Source organism: Chanos chanos, chromosome 10, assembly GCF_902362185.1.
Source record: "Chanos chanos chromosome 10, fChaCha1.1, whole genome shotgun sequence".
NCBI classification, from domain to species: domain Eukaryota; kingdom Metazoa; phylum Chordata; class Actinopteri; order Gonorynchiformes; family Chanidae; genus Chanos; species Chanos chanos.
Genome location: NC_044504.1, coordinates 4,386,432 through 4,403,340, shown reverse-complemented (window position 1 = coordinate 4,403,340; position 16,909 = coordinate 4,386,432). Strand labels below are relative to the sequence as shown.

The window sequence follows — 16,909 nt, the reverse complement described above, 5'->3', positions numbered from 1 at the left end:
TCTGAAGTTTCTCCCACTTCAAAGAAACTCTGCATGGTGCTTCTTTCCCAAACCTGGGAGAAGAGGAGGAGCTGAAGGCAGTCTTAGTCCACAAAGCGTGTCGACTCCCGAGGCAGATGTCTTCAGAACAAAAAAAAAACAACAAAGAAAAAAAAGAACACAAATGTACCCGAGTCAAATTCGTTTCTTGTTCCCAGTGAACGAGGTTATTGCTAAAATGAAGATCAGTGAACTTTAGCCATTGTTCGACTGTCTAACCGTCGTTGAACTTTAAGCGTTGTTGACCTGTGTGTTACCTGTTTGTTTGGACTCTCTTGGCTTGAACTGGGGAGTCTGACACAGGGGTGGCTGTAGGGATGTGTGTTGTTGAGATGCGATGTTTAGGAGCGGCCGTAGACAGCCTCAGGCAAGTGCAGTGCTCTTTAAAAGCCTGGCACATGTGCTTCTACTGGGGAGAGAGACGATCGAACACGATGGTATCTTGAGTAAATTAGTACTGAAAACTTTCAGGGAAGTCCGAATCAGCGTTTCACATCTCTGACACGCTGTGACCCTTTACTCCTGTGACCTCTGAAATTTACCAGCTCTAAATTTAATCTGGTTTTTTTTTTCTCTCTTGGTCTGACTCTGTCGTATGACCTCTCTGTCTCTATTTCTGTCTGTCTGTCTCTGTCTCTCCCTCTCCCTCTCTCTCTGTCTCTCTTTTCACTATGTTCTTTTGGAACATAATAAGATAATGTATATAGATTATACCTTTCTAATCTACAAATAGTATATAACTAGTATATAACTGTATAATCTGTAAATAAACTTTAAATTTTAATAAGGTACTGTTACCTTCTCCCCTTCATGCTTACTCTCTCTCTCTCTCTCTCTCTCTCTCTCTCTCTCTCTATCTTTATTCCCCCCTTCTCTATGTGCTTATTCCATAATGTTATTATTATAATTTATATAACTTTGTATATATTTGTGTGTATATATACATATACATAACACTGCATAGTAACATTGCATTGTGAAATCCAAGTAATGTATATCTCTCTCTCTCTGTCTTTGTTCCCCCTTTTTTTGTCTTCCAGAATGTTCCGCAGCTACCGTGTGGTAAAGCCCTGTACAGCTACGAGGGTAAGGAACCCGGCGACCTTAAATTCAACAAGGGTGACATCATCATCCTGCGTCGGAAGGTGGACGAGAACTGGTACCACGGGGAGCTGAACGGGAGTCATGGTTTTCTGCCGGCCAGTTACATCCAGTGTATCAAACCTCTATCCCAGACCCCGCCCCAGGGCAAAGCCCTCTACGACTTCGAGGTCAAAGACAAGGACCAGGACAAAGACTGTCTGACTTTCACTAAGGTAAGCAGATGACGCACTCTCGGACAGAGGGTAAATGTGTCCATGCAGATACAGGGACTGTGAAAATGAAAACACATGGAACATGTCGGAGTATCTGAGTATGGGGACAGAGGATAGAGGTCGTCTTCATTTTTCTTTGGTTTGTACCTTTTGTGCTTCCGTCCCTGTGACAACACCCAAATGAATAATTTAAAAATGGTACTGGAACTTCAGGCGAGAGAAGGTGTGTTGCGGACATTAAGCATAGCAGGAGGGGTTTTCATTAATAAAACATAGGAATATAAGAGCACTGTGGGGGTGCTTTTGGGGAGGGGGGAGGTGGGGGGGGGATGGCGTGTGGTGTATGAAGAATGTGGATTTGGAAGACACCTGCAGAGCGCGGCACCTGGTTATCCGAAAATCGAATTTGGCTCTCCTCGCTGCTCCTCCTTTCAGTATTTGTTTACATCAAGACTCCCCAGTTCCCCCTCCCCTTGCCCCCCCCCTGCCCGCCTCCTCCTCCTCCTCCTCCTCCTCCTCCTTCTTCTCTCCTGCTCCTGTCGGCTTCACGTCTCCTGTAGATTTCTATCTCTCATTAGTGTCATTATGGGAGCAGCCAGTCTAATTACCCACGCCGGCCTGAATGGCAGGAGTTGCCATTCTCGTAGGCCCCTATCATCGTCTCTCGCTCGCGGCCTCGTCTGTTTAATACGCCGTCAAACGTCTGCCCTCCCTCAGCTTACCTTCACAGAGACTCCCTGCGTCTTGCACTCCTCACTATTAAATGAGATTTCACCTTCAAATATGTATTGTTTTTTTTTTTTTGGGGGGGGGGGGGGGGGGGGGTCCATATTTATTCCGTGTTTTAGTGAGCTTAACGATGGGGTACGGTGTGATCTGAAAGAAGAAGCGAAATCTTCAGCCTGGTCGTGAAACCCTCTGATTGAGGCTGATGCTTGGAAAGGTTAGGCAGTGGAAGTGCTGAGCGTCCCCTGCAGTCCTCTGGAAGCGGTTTAAACCAGACTCCCTTTCATCCTCTCTGTCATTGGGGCTCTCTCAGCGTGGGACTGCCAGGTAGAGAGAGTTTTAGCATAATAGCGTGTAATTATGGAGAGCCGCATCTGACAATAGAGAGATCTCTTTAATTGAAACAGAAGACGTCAGCCTCCACCTCTCTCACATTCTTTCTTTCTTTTTCTTTCTTTCTTTCTTTCTTTCTTTTTCTCTTTCCTTCTTTCTTTCTTTCTTTCTTTCTTTCTTTCTTTCTCTGTCTCTCCCCCCTCCTGTCTCTCCCCCCTCCTGTCTCTCCCTCTCTCTCTCTCTCTCTCTCTCTCTCTCTCTCTCACTCTCTCTCTCTCTCTCTCTCTCTCTCTCTCTATCGCTCTCTCTCTCTTCCCCACACAGTGTCTGGAAAGAAACACACACATACACACAGTTTTACTTGTGGAACTTGTGGCATAAATATGTTACTTGTATTCCCAACTGCTTTGTCTGGACTTGTGCGTGGTGTGTGTGTGTGTGTGTGTGTGTGTGTGTGTGCGTGCGCGCGCGCGTGGTGTGTGTGTATGTGTGTGTCCATCAGAGCCTGTGTGGAACCTGTACCTGGAGAGGAAGCCTGCCAGTGCTCTCTGTTCCCACAGGACACATGTCCACATTGGACCACAGAGACCTCTCACAGACAGACAGACAGAGAGAGAAAGTTTGTCTGAGTTTAGTTTATCTTAGAGTTTAGTTTGTCTGGGTGTGGATTCAAACCCCTAACTCTGTATGCAGACACCTAAAAAAATGGCTATATTTACATGGCCCCTAATGTTCCATTAATGACCAGACTGGACGCTCATTAGGAATACAGCATTTAAATATAAACAGCTACGTTCGGTACAGGATAATCAGACGAGAAGGCTGTTTGAAGTTAAATGTGGCTCGATGGGAAAAGATTTGGTAATCTGTTTAATAAAGAGATAAAGAGGAATTGAATACCTATTGTAAACATTTCAATACAAATGTTGTCTAAAACGAAAAGGCTAAGTTCTTGTAGCACAGACCAGCTCTGAAGGCGGAAGGACGCTTTACGCTTCGAAACACCGCTCACCACTACAGCTCCAGAACAGCCATGAGGAGAGACCCACTCCCTACTCCGAGAGTGTTTTCACGTCCTCCCTCTCTCACTCAGCGCTGCAGTCGGCCCCTCTCCGCAAGGGCAGACCGCAGCGTCTCACCACCCCCAGCAGAGCAGGTTCTCAGCTGACCTTTCGCCCGCCGTCTAAAATTCGACACGTCTCCGGGGCAAAGAAACGAAAGGGGAAAGGTAGTTTCTCTCTCTCAGGTCATGACCTGCTTTCATAAACTCACGTAAAGGGTCACGGTCTGTCCGAACAAGAACCACTCAGCACCCAAATACTGTCTGTCCCAAGGCTCTCTCCTCAATCAGCACCAACCCCCCCCCCCCCCCCACACACACACACACACACACACACTCACACACTAACACACAAACCAAACACCAACCTCTATCTCCACCCTAGCCTTCAACCCGCGATTCAACATCACCTCTATCTCCACCCTAGCCTTCAACCCGCACTTCAACATCACCTCTATCTCCACCCTAGCCTTCAACCCGCACTTCAACATCACCTCTATCTCCACCTTAGCCTTCAACCTACAAAGAAGACACCACCTCCATCTCCACCTTGAACCCTCCAGCCATTCTAGTACATCCATCACAAACGGCCCAACGTGACGACAGATCTGATGTGACTGGGTGCACGTCCAAACACCACGATAAGGTGCTAAAGCACTGTAAATGTGTACACCAGCACCATACCAGACAACTCTATGTCACTCCACCGCTGCATGGTGTGTTTCAGTTCATTTATTCAGTTTATTTTCATACACGTGACATATGTATATGTGTGTGTATAAATATATATATGTATGCATACACACACACAAACACACACATACATGCATACATGTATGTATGTGTGTATGTATGTATGTATAGTATGTACCTAATTTACTTGATATTTGTTGTTTAAGTTTTTGATTCTGAGCATTTTTACATGACATGTATCAAACATGACAATTACATTAATCATCCAGCTGGTTCTTTTTTTGTCCATTCGAGGGTCTGTGTTGCAGTTAGGCGTTGACTAGCACAAGCAGCCCTGCACTGATTTTGGCAATCACAGGTCAATCAACTGTCACTCAGAACACAGCAGCAAGGGATGTGATTGCTTGGGGAAAGGTTAGATGTTCTCAAACCGACAAATCAAATTTCACACATAGAACCTTGACATACTCCACACAAAATCACACACAGACCCCGTCAACATCGTTCATCTTTATACAAGCACACCGTACTGTGCTGTGGTGTCCAGAGGACTTTACATTGTACTTGGCTTTTTGTATGTAGCTGTTATCTGTATAGCTGAATTAAGCTTTTGTCTTTTTGACTATGTTCATTTACTTTTACAAACCTGTTTTCAGTAATATTTCATTTCCAGTCCATTTGATTTATAATAATGAGTCATAATAATTTTATTACATTATAAGTACCATGTAATAACACACAATGTTACGTAAACATCAGAAATCTCAACATTATCTGCAGAGGATTCTCTGTGTAAGAGTCATGCGTGAAGGTTTAATCTTGATATTCTGAGTTAATCAGGTTTACACGAGGATAAAACGAAGCACCCGTGTCAACTCGACGCCGGGACATGAATGTCTGAGGTCTCCCTACGCTGTTGTTTTCTGAGTCAGTCTCAAAGATCCTCTTCCAAGTCGCTCTGGATGAAAACACCTACTAAAATAAATAAGGTTGTAATTGTAAATAAATAAGGTTGTAATTGCTGATTCTGGTGACTGTCTCTGGTGCTTCACACTGGCATTATGAGACCGCATGTGACAGGTACAAAGGTCCAGAGAACCTCAAACAATCACATTACAGATAACCGTCCAACCAAGAGCTGAATGACATCATCAGCGTCCAGTGGTTTTACGTGGCATTTTGTCAGCCAGTCGAATAATCAATACACCTTAAACGCAATTACCGGAAATGTCATTAAAGGTCCTGTCAGATTTGTGTAATTTACCTCTCGTATTCACACAGTGCACACTGCAGATACAGAGTCTTCCATGAGGACCTGACATGTATTTAGACAACAGAAGAGGTCTGGTGGTGTGTGTGTTATACCACACAATGCTACAGCTTATTGTAACCTGGCACTGACCATAGACATTGCTCTGGCTCTGTCTTAAAGAGACGCAGAGAGAGAGAGAGTGAGAGAGAGACAGAGAGAGAGAGAGAGCGCCAGACTGAGAGAATCTATCTGGTTTGGATGGCCTGTTGTTGAACTGTCGAGACTGTGGTGCTAATGATCCACAAAGAGCCTCTGTAAATTATCACTGTCAACAGGCGGAGAGACAGAGAGAGAGAGAGAGAGAGAGAGAAGTGCGTGTGTGATAAATGCATTATGTTTGCATCTTACATATGAAATTCCCTCCTGAGAGACTGTGATGAAAGCCGCCACTTTTGGTTTTTGATTTCATCGTTGCAAGAGAGAGGGTTTTAGGGCTGCTCTCTCTCTCTCTTTCTCTCTCTCTCTCTCCCCCCCCCCCCTTTCTCCCCCCCCTCAGGCCCCAGCTGCTGTGTAATGAGTGTAGCCAGAGGCAAGTCCTTTGTCAGTCCTGCCTCCACACAGGGGACAGTCTGACTTCTTTACACTACAGTCAGGTCAATTAGCACTAAACCCTACATACACACACACACACACACATGCACATACACGCGCACATGCACACACACACACACACACACACACACGGAGCATGTCATTACCCCAGCGTCCCAGTCTCCCCTGCCATTGAGCTGCAGCAAGAGCCTGCGTCTCCTCTCTTAGGATCTCCTCTCACTCCTCTCTTTTCTCCTCCTCTTATCACCCTCATTGTGGTCTCTCTCAGAATTATTAACTATTTAGAAAAAAAAAAGCCAAAGCCAAAGGGAAATTTTGTGGGTGAGTGTCTCTTTCAATACAGGCCAATGTACATAAAGACCATGATGATGTTATCAAAGTAATTTCTCATTGTCATTGTGAAATTAGAGCTCTATATCTCTCCAGTTTATAGCTGATTCCGCTGTACAGGTGTCTGAATCAGGGCTGTGCTTAGGTGAGTCAGGTGTGTTAGTGTGGGGCTGCAACCTAAACTAGTACACAGCGTACCTCTGTGGGAAGAGGGAGACCTACTGTCTCTCAGCTGAGGGACTGCAGCCAACAACAGTAACAATAGCATCCCTGTAGCTGTAACTGATACAGGAGCTGCTCTGGCAAATGTCCTAACTCTGGTCTAGAACGTTCTCCAGAATGATTCTTGGAATGCTCTGGATTTTCATATCATTCACTCTAATGTGTTAAGTCTCTCCACCTCCCCCCTCTCTCTCTCTTTCATTTCTCATTGCCCACTTTATCTCTGAGATGGGTCCAGAAGACTGTATCTGGGCTGGAGTCTGATAGAGATCCTTGCTTAGACAGAAAGCTCTCTCATATTTCACACACACACACACTCATACACATGCATGCGCGCACAGACGCACATACACATGCGCAAACACACACACACACAAGCAGGCACACACATGCATACCTACACACACACACACACACACACACACACACACATACATGTGTGTGTCCACGCATAAACACACACACACACACGTGCACACAGAAACACACACACATAGATGAGTTTCAGTGCAGCGTGAGGTTTTTGATCCCATGCATAGCACGCTCCCTAATTAATGCTTTTCCTCAGTACACAGAAATAATGAGGATATGATCAGACTGGAGAGGCTCTCAATTATGAATCAGGCCAGCACACACACACACACGTACATACACACACACACACACACACACACACACACACACATAGACACACACACACACACACACACACACACACATGCACACACAGATGCAGAGACTGACAAATAGAAAAAGAAAGCATATCTGTCATTTACTGTCTGTAAAAAAAAACAAAAACAGGGTGCTCATTTCTGTCCGTGCTGATCGGAGAGCCTGAAACATACTGAAATAAAAAAAACATACTGAAATAAAAAAAACATACTGAAATAAAAAAACATACTGAAATAAAAAAAACATATTGAAATAAAAAAAACATACTGAAATAAAAAAAGAAGCTGAATAGAATATAGAACAGAATAAAGGTATGTGTTTATACTGTGTGTGTGTGTGTGTGTGTGTGTGTGTGTGTGTGTCTGTGTCTGTGTGTGTAATGTGTGTGATGTGTGTGTATTTGTGCATGTGTGAGAGAGAGACAGATGAAGTCATGCTGTGTTGTGCAGGGGTTGTTTGTGTGCTCTGTTTCCCAATCATTCTGAAAGCCAGGCATTTGGTTAGAAGAAAGAAACAGAAAAAGAAAGTGTGTGTGTGTGAGAGAGAGAGGGAGAGAGAGAGAGAGAGAGAGAGAGAGAGAGAGAGCAGACAGCTCTCAGACCAGCTGTGCCAATCCCCTGTACACATGACTGTTCTGATTCTTGTCTGAGTTACTTTATAAATGGAACCAGTCAGCCTTTAGGGAGAACAGCTCGGAACATTAAAGAAAAGGCAACTTGCATGTGTGCTGTTAAACCCAAGACCAGCCCTGCACAAAGACTAATGCTATTTTAGATTAGAGATGCACGATGAGTTCTTTGTGTTGTGGTTATGATGATACTTGATAATTCTCTGCCGATTTAATTAAAAATCAATTCTCTGACTATCTCAAGTGTCTCTCTTTTGTTTTGTTTTGTTTTGTTTTGTTTTTTCAGATTCCAAATTTCCTTTGATCATTTTGAAGAAGAGAGTGTTGTCAGATGTCTGATATTTGATATCAAGCCTTTTGAATTTTAATGCGATGCAATCAGACAGTGTCAAGACAGTGGGAGAGATGCTCTCATTGGATACCTCATCTGAGATGCTTCGTTGATTTTACGCTGTCTCTGTGCAGTGTAACTTTGCAGCATGTTTGAAAGTGATGATGTAATAATAGCTGGATGATGCAACAATATGTCAGTTGTTGCAGCGACTGTGATTGTCCCCAAAACCCAGCCGCTCACCTGACACCACAGACGTCGTCGTGGCAAACCCTTACTGTTGTCACGGCGAAGCAGCGTTGTCATGGCAAACACTCTTCTCCCTTTTCCTAATGTCTCTAATGGCTGGAATGTCTCGTATTTTTCAGGACGAGATTCTCACGGTGATCAGACGGGTGGATGACAACTGGGCCGAAGGCATGCTCGGAGACAAAATCGGGATTTTCCCCATTTTATATGTCGAGGTAGAGCACCTTTATGTGTGTGTGTGTGTGTGTGTGTGTGATTAGCATGAAGATCAGATTTTGATTTTTGAAGATTCCATTTATGGCACCTGTCATTCTCTTACTCTTCTATAAACTGGATGAACATTAGGTTATTGTTTCCGCCGTGTGTAAATACCTCTGAAACTGCCTTCATGAAAGATTCAGACCCACTCCGTTTACACAGAGTGCTAAGTGAAGTTGGAAAAACCGCATTAATAAAAGACACAGTAACACGACCTGCATATACACTTTAGCATCCACTGCACTTTATTCGTGTACAATGTGAACCTCTCGTAAACTAGAGAGTCTTTTTTTTTTTTTTTTTTTTATTGAAAAGAGATAGTATGGGAAATGATTTACTACACGGCTCATAGTTTCATTCATGATGAGAATGGGGTAATGATGGATGGGTGGTCGTTGTGTGTGGTATGTGTATGGTGTGTGTGTGTGTGTGTGTGTGTGAGGTGTGTAAGGACACAGGAGTGCGGCGTCAGGAAAAGCAGGCCTGTCATAAATGCTGTGAGACGCGGCGTTAAAGGGGAAACCGTGTTTTGATTTTGAGCGATGAGTTTCATTACCGGGGGAGGGGGAGGGAAGATAGCAGAGAGGTGAAGGAGAGGACATGGCTCTTTTTTTTTTCGATCTCTCTCTCTCTCTCTGTCTCTCTCTCTCCTGGTCGTATACCGTCACTTTATGGGACTGCCCTCGTTACCACGAGCGTCACACACCTCGCACTCAGTCCGTTTCCCGCTTCTTTATTCCGGAAAAGTTTCCAAACACTGAGGGCAAACACAGAAAGTGGAGAACAGTAAACAGGGACCAGTAAAGACCAAAGGTATTCACTGCTGCTTCTAAAAAGCTTGTTCATTTTTAATAATCTTATAGTTTATAACCCGGGTACATTAAAGGTAACCCTAACAGTTGGATGAATACCCTCCGTGTGGAATTATTTGACATTTAAAACATGCCACAGTAGGACTTATTCAGAAGTGCTTTCTGATGTTTGGGGATGTTTTTTCTTTTTTTTTATTTTGTCATTCTTAGCTCATAAAATTCTTCCCATCTGAAGATTCTTTTGGACTTTTTTTTTTTTCTGTTACAGAGGATTAAAGACTACGTAATCAGATTTCTTTTTCAAGCTAATCTTCGGGGAAAAAAAATAAAACCTGACTTGAGTGCTGCGTGTCTGTGAAAGATAGCCGTGTTTTTATCGCACATAGCGCTTGTCTCCCCGGTTGGCTTAACTTAATGAAGTTGTTAAACAGAGAGTGAGAAAAAGAGAACCCTGGTAAAACTACAAAATAACACCTCCTGATATGAATTATAATCAGGACAGAACACGACGGATCGTTTGACCCGTACGGAGCGGCTACAGTCAGTATAGTTTAGACTAGAGTTACACTAGACGTCATGTGGGGACGCGTCACAAGACATTCCGCGGGGCTTCCGCGGTTTGTGTTTATTGCCGGGCGGACACGTCACTCCAAATCAATCCCAGAGGCCCTGAGCTGATGAGCGGACGCACGAGGGTGGAGAGGGGGATTTTGGGAAAGCTACGCCAGCTGAAAGCGATCAGCGGGGTCGCCATTCACATACCCACGGCCGCCTTTCATCCTCCTGGTGCCTCTCTGTACCCCACTCCTAATGGAGCTGTAATGAACCCTGACTGATTAGAGGTCTACAGCCTTCTCCCCTTTATCTGAACGGGGGCTGAAATTGATCTCCCCGATTTGGCGGACAGTAGAACATGGAAAAAAAAAAAAAAAAAAAAAATCATATCTAAATGCCCTCTGAGTGTTTGTTTGGGTGCAATTTGGATTTACAATGCATATTTTCCTCAAGGTTTTCTCAGTTTATTCACGCCAGATGGGAGTTCGGTCAGACAGCTGTTTATAGGGGTGTAAGCTGGGAGGGATGTGTCTTCACACACGTTTGGGGGGATTTGAATTTGGTTCCATTGTCACCTTCTACACTGGCATCCTGTGTGCGCCTGAGTGTGTGTGTGTGTGTGTGTGTGTGTGTTTGAACTTGTAGCTCTCTTTGTCTTAGCATTCCTTCTATCTGAACGCTCCTTACACGCTAGACATCTGTTTTTCAGATGGACAACTTTTATTTTCTTTGTGATGCAGTATGAAACGGACCGAACATGGGTTTATATGTCACTGAACAGAGAGACGAGAGTGAGACTGGCAGTTTGAGACACTGTGATTCAAAATGAAATGTTGAGATTATTCATGTATGCATGTATGAGTAGTATGTATGTATGTTTTGTTTTGTTTTTTTTAATTTTTGAACATTCTCCAACACAATAATGTGAACTGAGCAGCCAAACAGTTTGGAAATGCTGCAAGCCTGTGTTGTGCTGTGAAGTGCTGTCTATTTTTGTGTGTGTGTTTGTAAGAAACTTGTGTCGTGTGTTTGGACAGGATTTGAGTGGAACTGTTTGGAGAAGTCAAGTCAGGTTTTTTTCACTTCAGTGTTTTTTCTTTGATTTATCTTTTCTTCCCCTCCTTAAGTATGGCCCAAAGCTCTGCAGGTGTTTGCTCTGTAACTCTGCCATGAAGACTTGATGGAAGACAAAAATGATTTATGGCTTGGTTTGATAAACAAAACAAATATAAAGGAACTTATGTCTATCTGGGTCAGAGTTTCACGAAAAGTCTTTCCCATTGCTGTTGTTTGCTTGTTGCCCCCACCCCCCACCCCCCACCTCTTCCTGACAACAGAAACATTGGTTTCAAAGCATTCAGTGGTAGGTGGTAGACTGAAAAACTACAGTTGATGGCTCGTGTTGTGTGAACCGTGAAGCCTGAGGCATTTCCAGTATCTTAACAACTGGTAGAAACGGTTGTTATATCCTCTTTCCGGGTCAAGGCAGAAACATATGCGTAGCCAAGGGAGTTTGTAGTCAAGGACAACAGATCTGAGTGTACATGCACGTGGAGCGTTAGAATAATCGGCCCTGTTCCAATACTCACTGCCTCTTTTCCTTGTGTCCTTCGCTCTGTTTATTTAAAGATACACGCTGGAACCCTGAGGCAGCACCAAACCAGCGCGTAAAGTATGAACTACGATACATATGATTCCGCTTATCGTGTCGGCTCATTGTTGCGGCTAAGAAAATAGCTCGGAAATTAAGCTTTGGGGTTAACTGGGACAGAGCCAGTAATTCACATGTTTCTTTCACATCTGATACAGAGCACAAAGTAAACAGGAACATTGTACCGAATGAAGAATGACTGCATCTTTGCTGCTTGGCAAAAAGCCTGAAATAAAACAGTTTCCTACAACATAAAAGATGCGGACCCCTCGTGAATTCACCACATTTTTTTTTTATAAAAAAGGGGAGGAAAATTACAGAAGGTGGCTACAGATGGAATAAATTAAGATGCACGTATGTAGGCTATAGCGAACGGTAAAAATAATGCGCGATAACGCTCGAATGTTCTCTCTCTTGTGGCGAGGGAATGTGTCGAAGTTATTTTTTGCATTGGTCATGTCAGGCTGTAATTATGATTTTGGGTCGCCATTTGAAGAGTGATGTACTCTGTCGTCTCCCGCTGGTATAATTACAGCGTGTGTGATTGGTTCTTTATCATCTCCAGTATAAAAAAAAATATATGACGGCCACAAAGAGGATGTCCCTGTTCTCCACTTCCCTGAGAAAAAAAAGAAGAAGAAGAGAGCGAATCTGGCTGACCTGCAGAAACCCTTTTTTTACTTGTGGTTTAGAAGTTCAGCGCTGGCGTAATGAGGCCCCAAGCGAGTCGAATGTAACGAGGAGCCGCACGGTACATGATCCGCATAAAACAACAATGGCGCTCGACTCTCCCAGGACGCAGAGAACCACGGTGTAATAGTGCTCTAATTACACATCATTAGAGCAGTCACTATTATTATTACTGTGACCAGTGCCCGGTGATTAAAAGCTTAACCTTGAGACATTTTAGCCCGGTATGGCTGAGAGTGTTGCGCAATGATTCTCTTTCGCTTCAGAGAAGCAGAGCCGAAAAAGAAAAGAGAAAAAAAAAATGCACTGCGCTCCAGGTACTGAGTGAATTCGATTCGGTTGTCTCACTCCCACTTTTATTTTAAAGACATTTTCGTGTTAATGGCTTTGCAAGCAGCGCGTCGTGTTCGTTATTAATTCCTATCTCAGTGACTGATTTACGAGAGCAAGTCTGAAGTAATAATGTTTTGGACCGTCTGGGAATATTTTAGTACTGTTCCTCGGAGAACTGCAGCTGTCTTCCAAGGCTCAATCAATTAGAATAATTTGCATAAGATTCGCACGGCATTAGGATGCGTCATTAATATGGAAATCAGAATTGAGTGAAAACCCACAATATGTTCCGATTCGCCGTCCAGTAATATCTGTCTGAACGGAATCACCCTGTAACCAAGAACGGATCCAATGAACAATGTTGCTGCGCGACTGTAAATTGGATCGGGATTTGATAGACTCGAGTTTCATAACGAAACTAAGTTTTTAAACTCACAGTTTCACAAGAACGGAACGAAAGGCGTGTGTGCACGGAGAGAAAAGAGGTTGTGATGTGAGTGGCGTATATAATAATAATCCGTTCTGATGTGTGGGAGGGTTTTTACTTGATTGTGACTTGCTTACAACACTTTGATCTTAGAACACTGTAGCGACTGATAACAGGCGCGGGGATCATTTGCTTTTCGTTTCCCAAATGATACCCCTTACAAACACAAGAGCTAGAGGAAGATTCCGCTGTTGAACACACTGTTGGCTGGCTCATAAATTGCTTGCTAAGTACTGGGTTGTATGTTTTTTTTTTCTTCCTCTTGTTTTTTTTTTAATCCTTTCTAGCCTCTCCCATGTGTCATGTAAACAGATTTAGTCCTCTGGGTTCTATTGTCTGAATGGCACATTATCTTTTGTATGTTTTAGGTTGCATTGTTCTGGGAGACTGAAGGAAAAAAAAGTAGGAGAGAGAGAGAGAGAGAGAGAAAGAATGCGAGAGGGAGAGAGAGAGAAGGAGAGATTGGGGGAGGTTTGCTGGCATGTGCATGCGGTGTAGTGCCAAGCGTGGGTATAAATTCGCTTTCACACCTGCCAACGCATCCGAGTGGGCATCACAGGGGAGGTGACTGAGCCCTCTTCATCTACAACCTTGATCCAAAGCCTGGATGGAGAGACTACTCTTCATCGGCCGCGGAGATGAAGGCTACTCTCTGCAGCTTTCCGCACCCCTGGGTTTTTGTTCGCCGAGCGTAGGATGTCGGCAGAGGGAAAAGCTCAGAGCGTGGAAATTATGCATGTCAGGCTCCTTTAGCAGGGAATCGCTGTCCGGAACGTCAACATAAGGAAAGTCGGCCGGAAAAGGAGTACCCGGAGTTTATCCTCAAATCGCTATATCCAAGTACAACTCACGCAAAAGGTCGAGAATCCAAGACCCCAGCTCGGGAAGGGAAGTATAGAAATTGAATCTCGGGATCTTTTGAATTGAACCACTCAGTAAATGACTGGCAGGTGAAGCGAACCGCTCAGCTTACGGGTCGGGTTTAGTTTGGGGAGAAACGTATTAAAATGGAAATAGCAGTCAGAGAGAGAGGAAAAAAAAAAAAAATCACCCGGTCACTTAGAGCCAGCGAATTTTTTGATTGTGAGTCAGTTCCTCAGTATGGCATCTCATTAAAGCACCTTAGAGCTTCTCTTTCATCTTTTGATGGGCTCCATTCTGTGTGTGACTTTAGCTTTGATTAGATCTCTCTCAAACCCCCAACGCCTCCCTCATGTTTTTGCCCCCGCATCTTTCTCTCTCTCTCTCTTTCACCCACTCTCTTTCATGCACTTTCCCTCTCTCTCTCTCTCTCTCTTTATTCTAAACTGTCTCTGTTTGACACCGAGGCCTGTAAATACATAACAGGTTGTGTGTTTCTGTCTCATTATATAGTCCTTGCTGCCCTGTCCCATGGATCTGATCTCAAATGGTGAATATTAATCATTTACCTTTCATTCATTGGCTCAGCCCTCTGAGATGGAATTCTTCATTAAAGTAGAACCCAAGACGTGATTGGTCAATTTTGCTGATGTACTTAACATTCCTCCTCGCTGGGTTTTGGCAGAGACTCTTTGAAAATGAAGCGCTTACTGTGTCTTGGATGGTTTTACTAAAATCTACGGTGAAACACACACATGTTCTCAGTTAGTCTTTATGTTTTTTTTCCATCTTGGACTATTGGCTGTCATTTAAGACTTCAGTGTGATTTCGCTTGTTTCTGTCTTGGTTTAATAGTGTCTCTACACAAACACACTCTCTCACACACACACAGACACTGCATGACTGTATTCTGGTATATTACCTTATTGCAGTCCATGGCTATTATGCACTTAATGTGCAGAAATCATATGATTTCAGCTCCCACAATCCTCTCTTCCTGGTCCATGCCAGAAGCTCCTGTCACATGGCTGCCTGTATAAGCCTCTTTTACCCCCTGCTGTTTTTTTTTATCCTACTCCCCTGCTCTCTCTCTCTCTCTCCATGCTTAATAGATTTATTTTGAAGGATATTCTCGCTCGTAAGCCACTTATTTTAAAATAATCATCATCAGTCGTACCAGTTAAAGTTCTAACATGTCACTTTTTGTCGTCACGTAATGTAAACCGCGTTGCATCACAGTGTCTTTGTACTTGCGTTGGCTTTGTCGTGGGTTCGGATAATCACTGCTGGCCATTAAATGCGTTTACTCTGCTTTTATGATTGTTCCAACACATAAGATCCTTTTCCCCTCAATGCCAACCACTGTGAGAGTGTGAATTATATTTAAAGAAGAGTGACTGGACAGGCCAAGAATACTGTAATGGCCTTTAATGACATCATAAAGTTTACACAGACTCTAATTATTTAATTCGGCTGGGCTGGGCACGCTCCATCACATCATGATCCTATTAAAAAAAAAAAGAGAGAGAGAGAAAAAAAAAGAACTGGATCCCTTAACATGAAAAATCAAACGACTCATCGCCAGGAAACTGGCAGCATTGTCGTGTGGAGAAACTGCTGGAAATGGCAAATTCACACACATAAGGATAGAAATGCTTGAAAAGTTTTCAAATACTCAAATCACATTACATTAGAACTGTAAATTACAATTACAGTAGCAATTACTTTAAGAAAAAAAACCTGCTATGCTAGCACCCACAACTAAGTCTCATCTGTATAAAGACCTTTGATTTATTTATTTATTTATTCTTCTTTTTCCACTCATTCTTCTTTTTCCATTCTTTTTTTTTAGCTGAATGAGACGGCCAAACAGCTAATGGAACTTGATAAACCCGCGGCAGCTGTTCCAGGCCCCAGTACGGAACCGGGCTCTCCAGCAGGTCCCTGTTCGGGGTCCGGTCCGGTACTGACCTGTAACGGCAACGGTAACGGGGGAGGTCCGGGCGGCGGGATCCACCGGCGCGCCGACGGCAAACGGAACGCCAAGAAGCGTCACTCGTTCACGGCCCTGAGCATGACCCAGCGTACGGCGCAGGCGCTAAACAACCGTCACTCGATGGAGATCAGCGCCCCCGTTCTCATCAGCTCATCTGACCCCCGCGCCGCCGCACGCATCCCCGACTGCCCCCACCTCTCCTCCAGCGCCCCCTCACAGGTACGCTGTGTGTGTACTTCCCACCATGGCTATGTTAGTGTTGGAGTGTGTGTGTGTGTGTGTGTGTGTGTGTGTGACAAAGTGAGAGTTGGATGAACATGTGAGCGGGTTTTATAATCACACACTCTCTCTCGCGCTCTCTCTCTCTACCTCTGTGTGTGTGTGTGTGTGAGTGACAACGTGAGAGTTGGATGTATATGTGAGCGGGTTTGATAATCACACACTCTCTCTCGCTCTCTCTCTCTACCTCTGTGTGTGTGTGTGTGTGTGTATGAGTGACAAAGTGAGAGTTGGAGTTTGATAATCACAGACTCTCTCTCGCTCTCTCTCTCTACCTCTGCGTGTGTGTGTAATATGTGTGTGTAAAACTTTGCCGTAAACATTTGACCTGGGTTAAATACGCAGATTCGAATCAGCTAAAAATGTTGTAAAAATGTTGCATGCTTGACTTGCAGTTTGGTTTTTTCGAAGTGCAAGTTTGTATTCTTATAATCAGATTGATCTACATAGTCTGCATGTATAACCTTTTTCGCCAAGCAGATACCCTAGTGCTTCTTCTGACGCTGGTCTGATGCAGACCAGAG

At 43.9% G+C, this 16,909-nt stretch overlaps 1 protein-coding gene across 1 annotated transcript in view; it reads left to right on the top strand.

Annotated features, from left to right (window-relative positions):
- Positions 1-16,909, top strand: part of LOC115823134 (E3 ubiquitin-protein ligase SH3RF3-like) — a 119,238-nt gene that overhangs the window by 75,143 nt on the left and 27,186 nt on the right. The window contains exons 2-4 of the mRNA XM_030787154.1: positions 1,080-1,355; positions 8,583-8,678; positions 15,963-16,325. Coding sequence (XP_030643014.1) covers positions 1,080-1,355; positions 8,583-8,678; positions 15,963-16,325 — 735 coding nt within the window. The remainder of the gene's footprint in view (positions 1-1,079; positions 1,356-8,582; positions 8,679-15,962; positions 16,326-16,909) is intronic.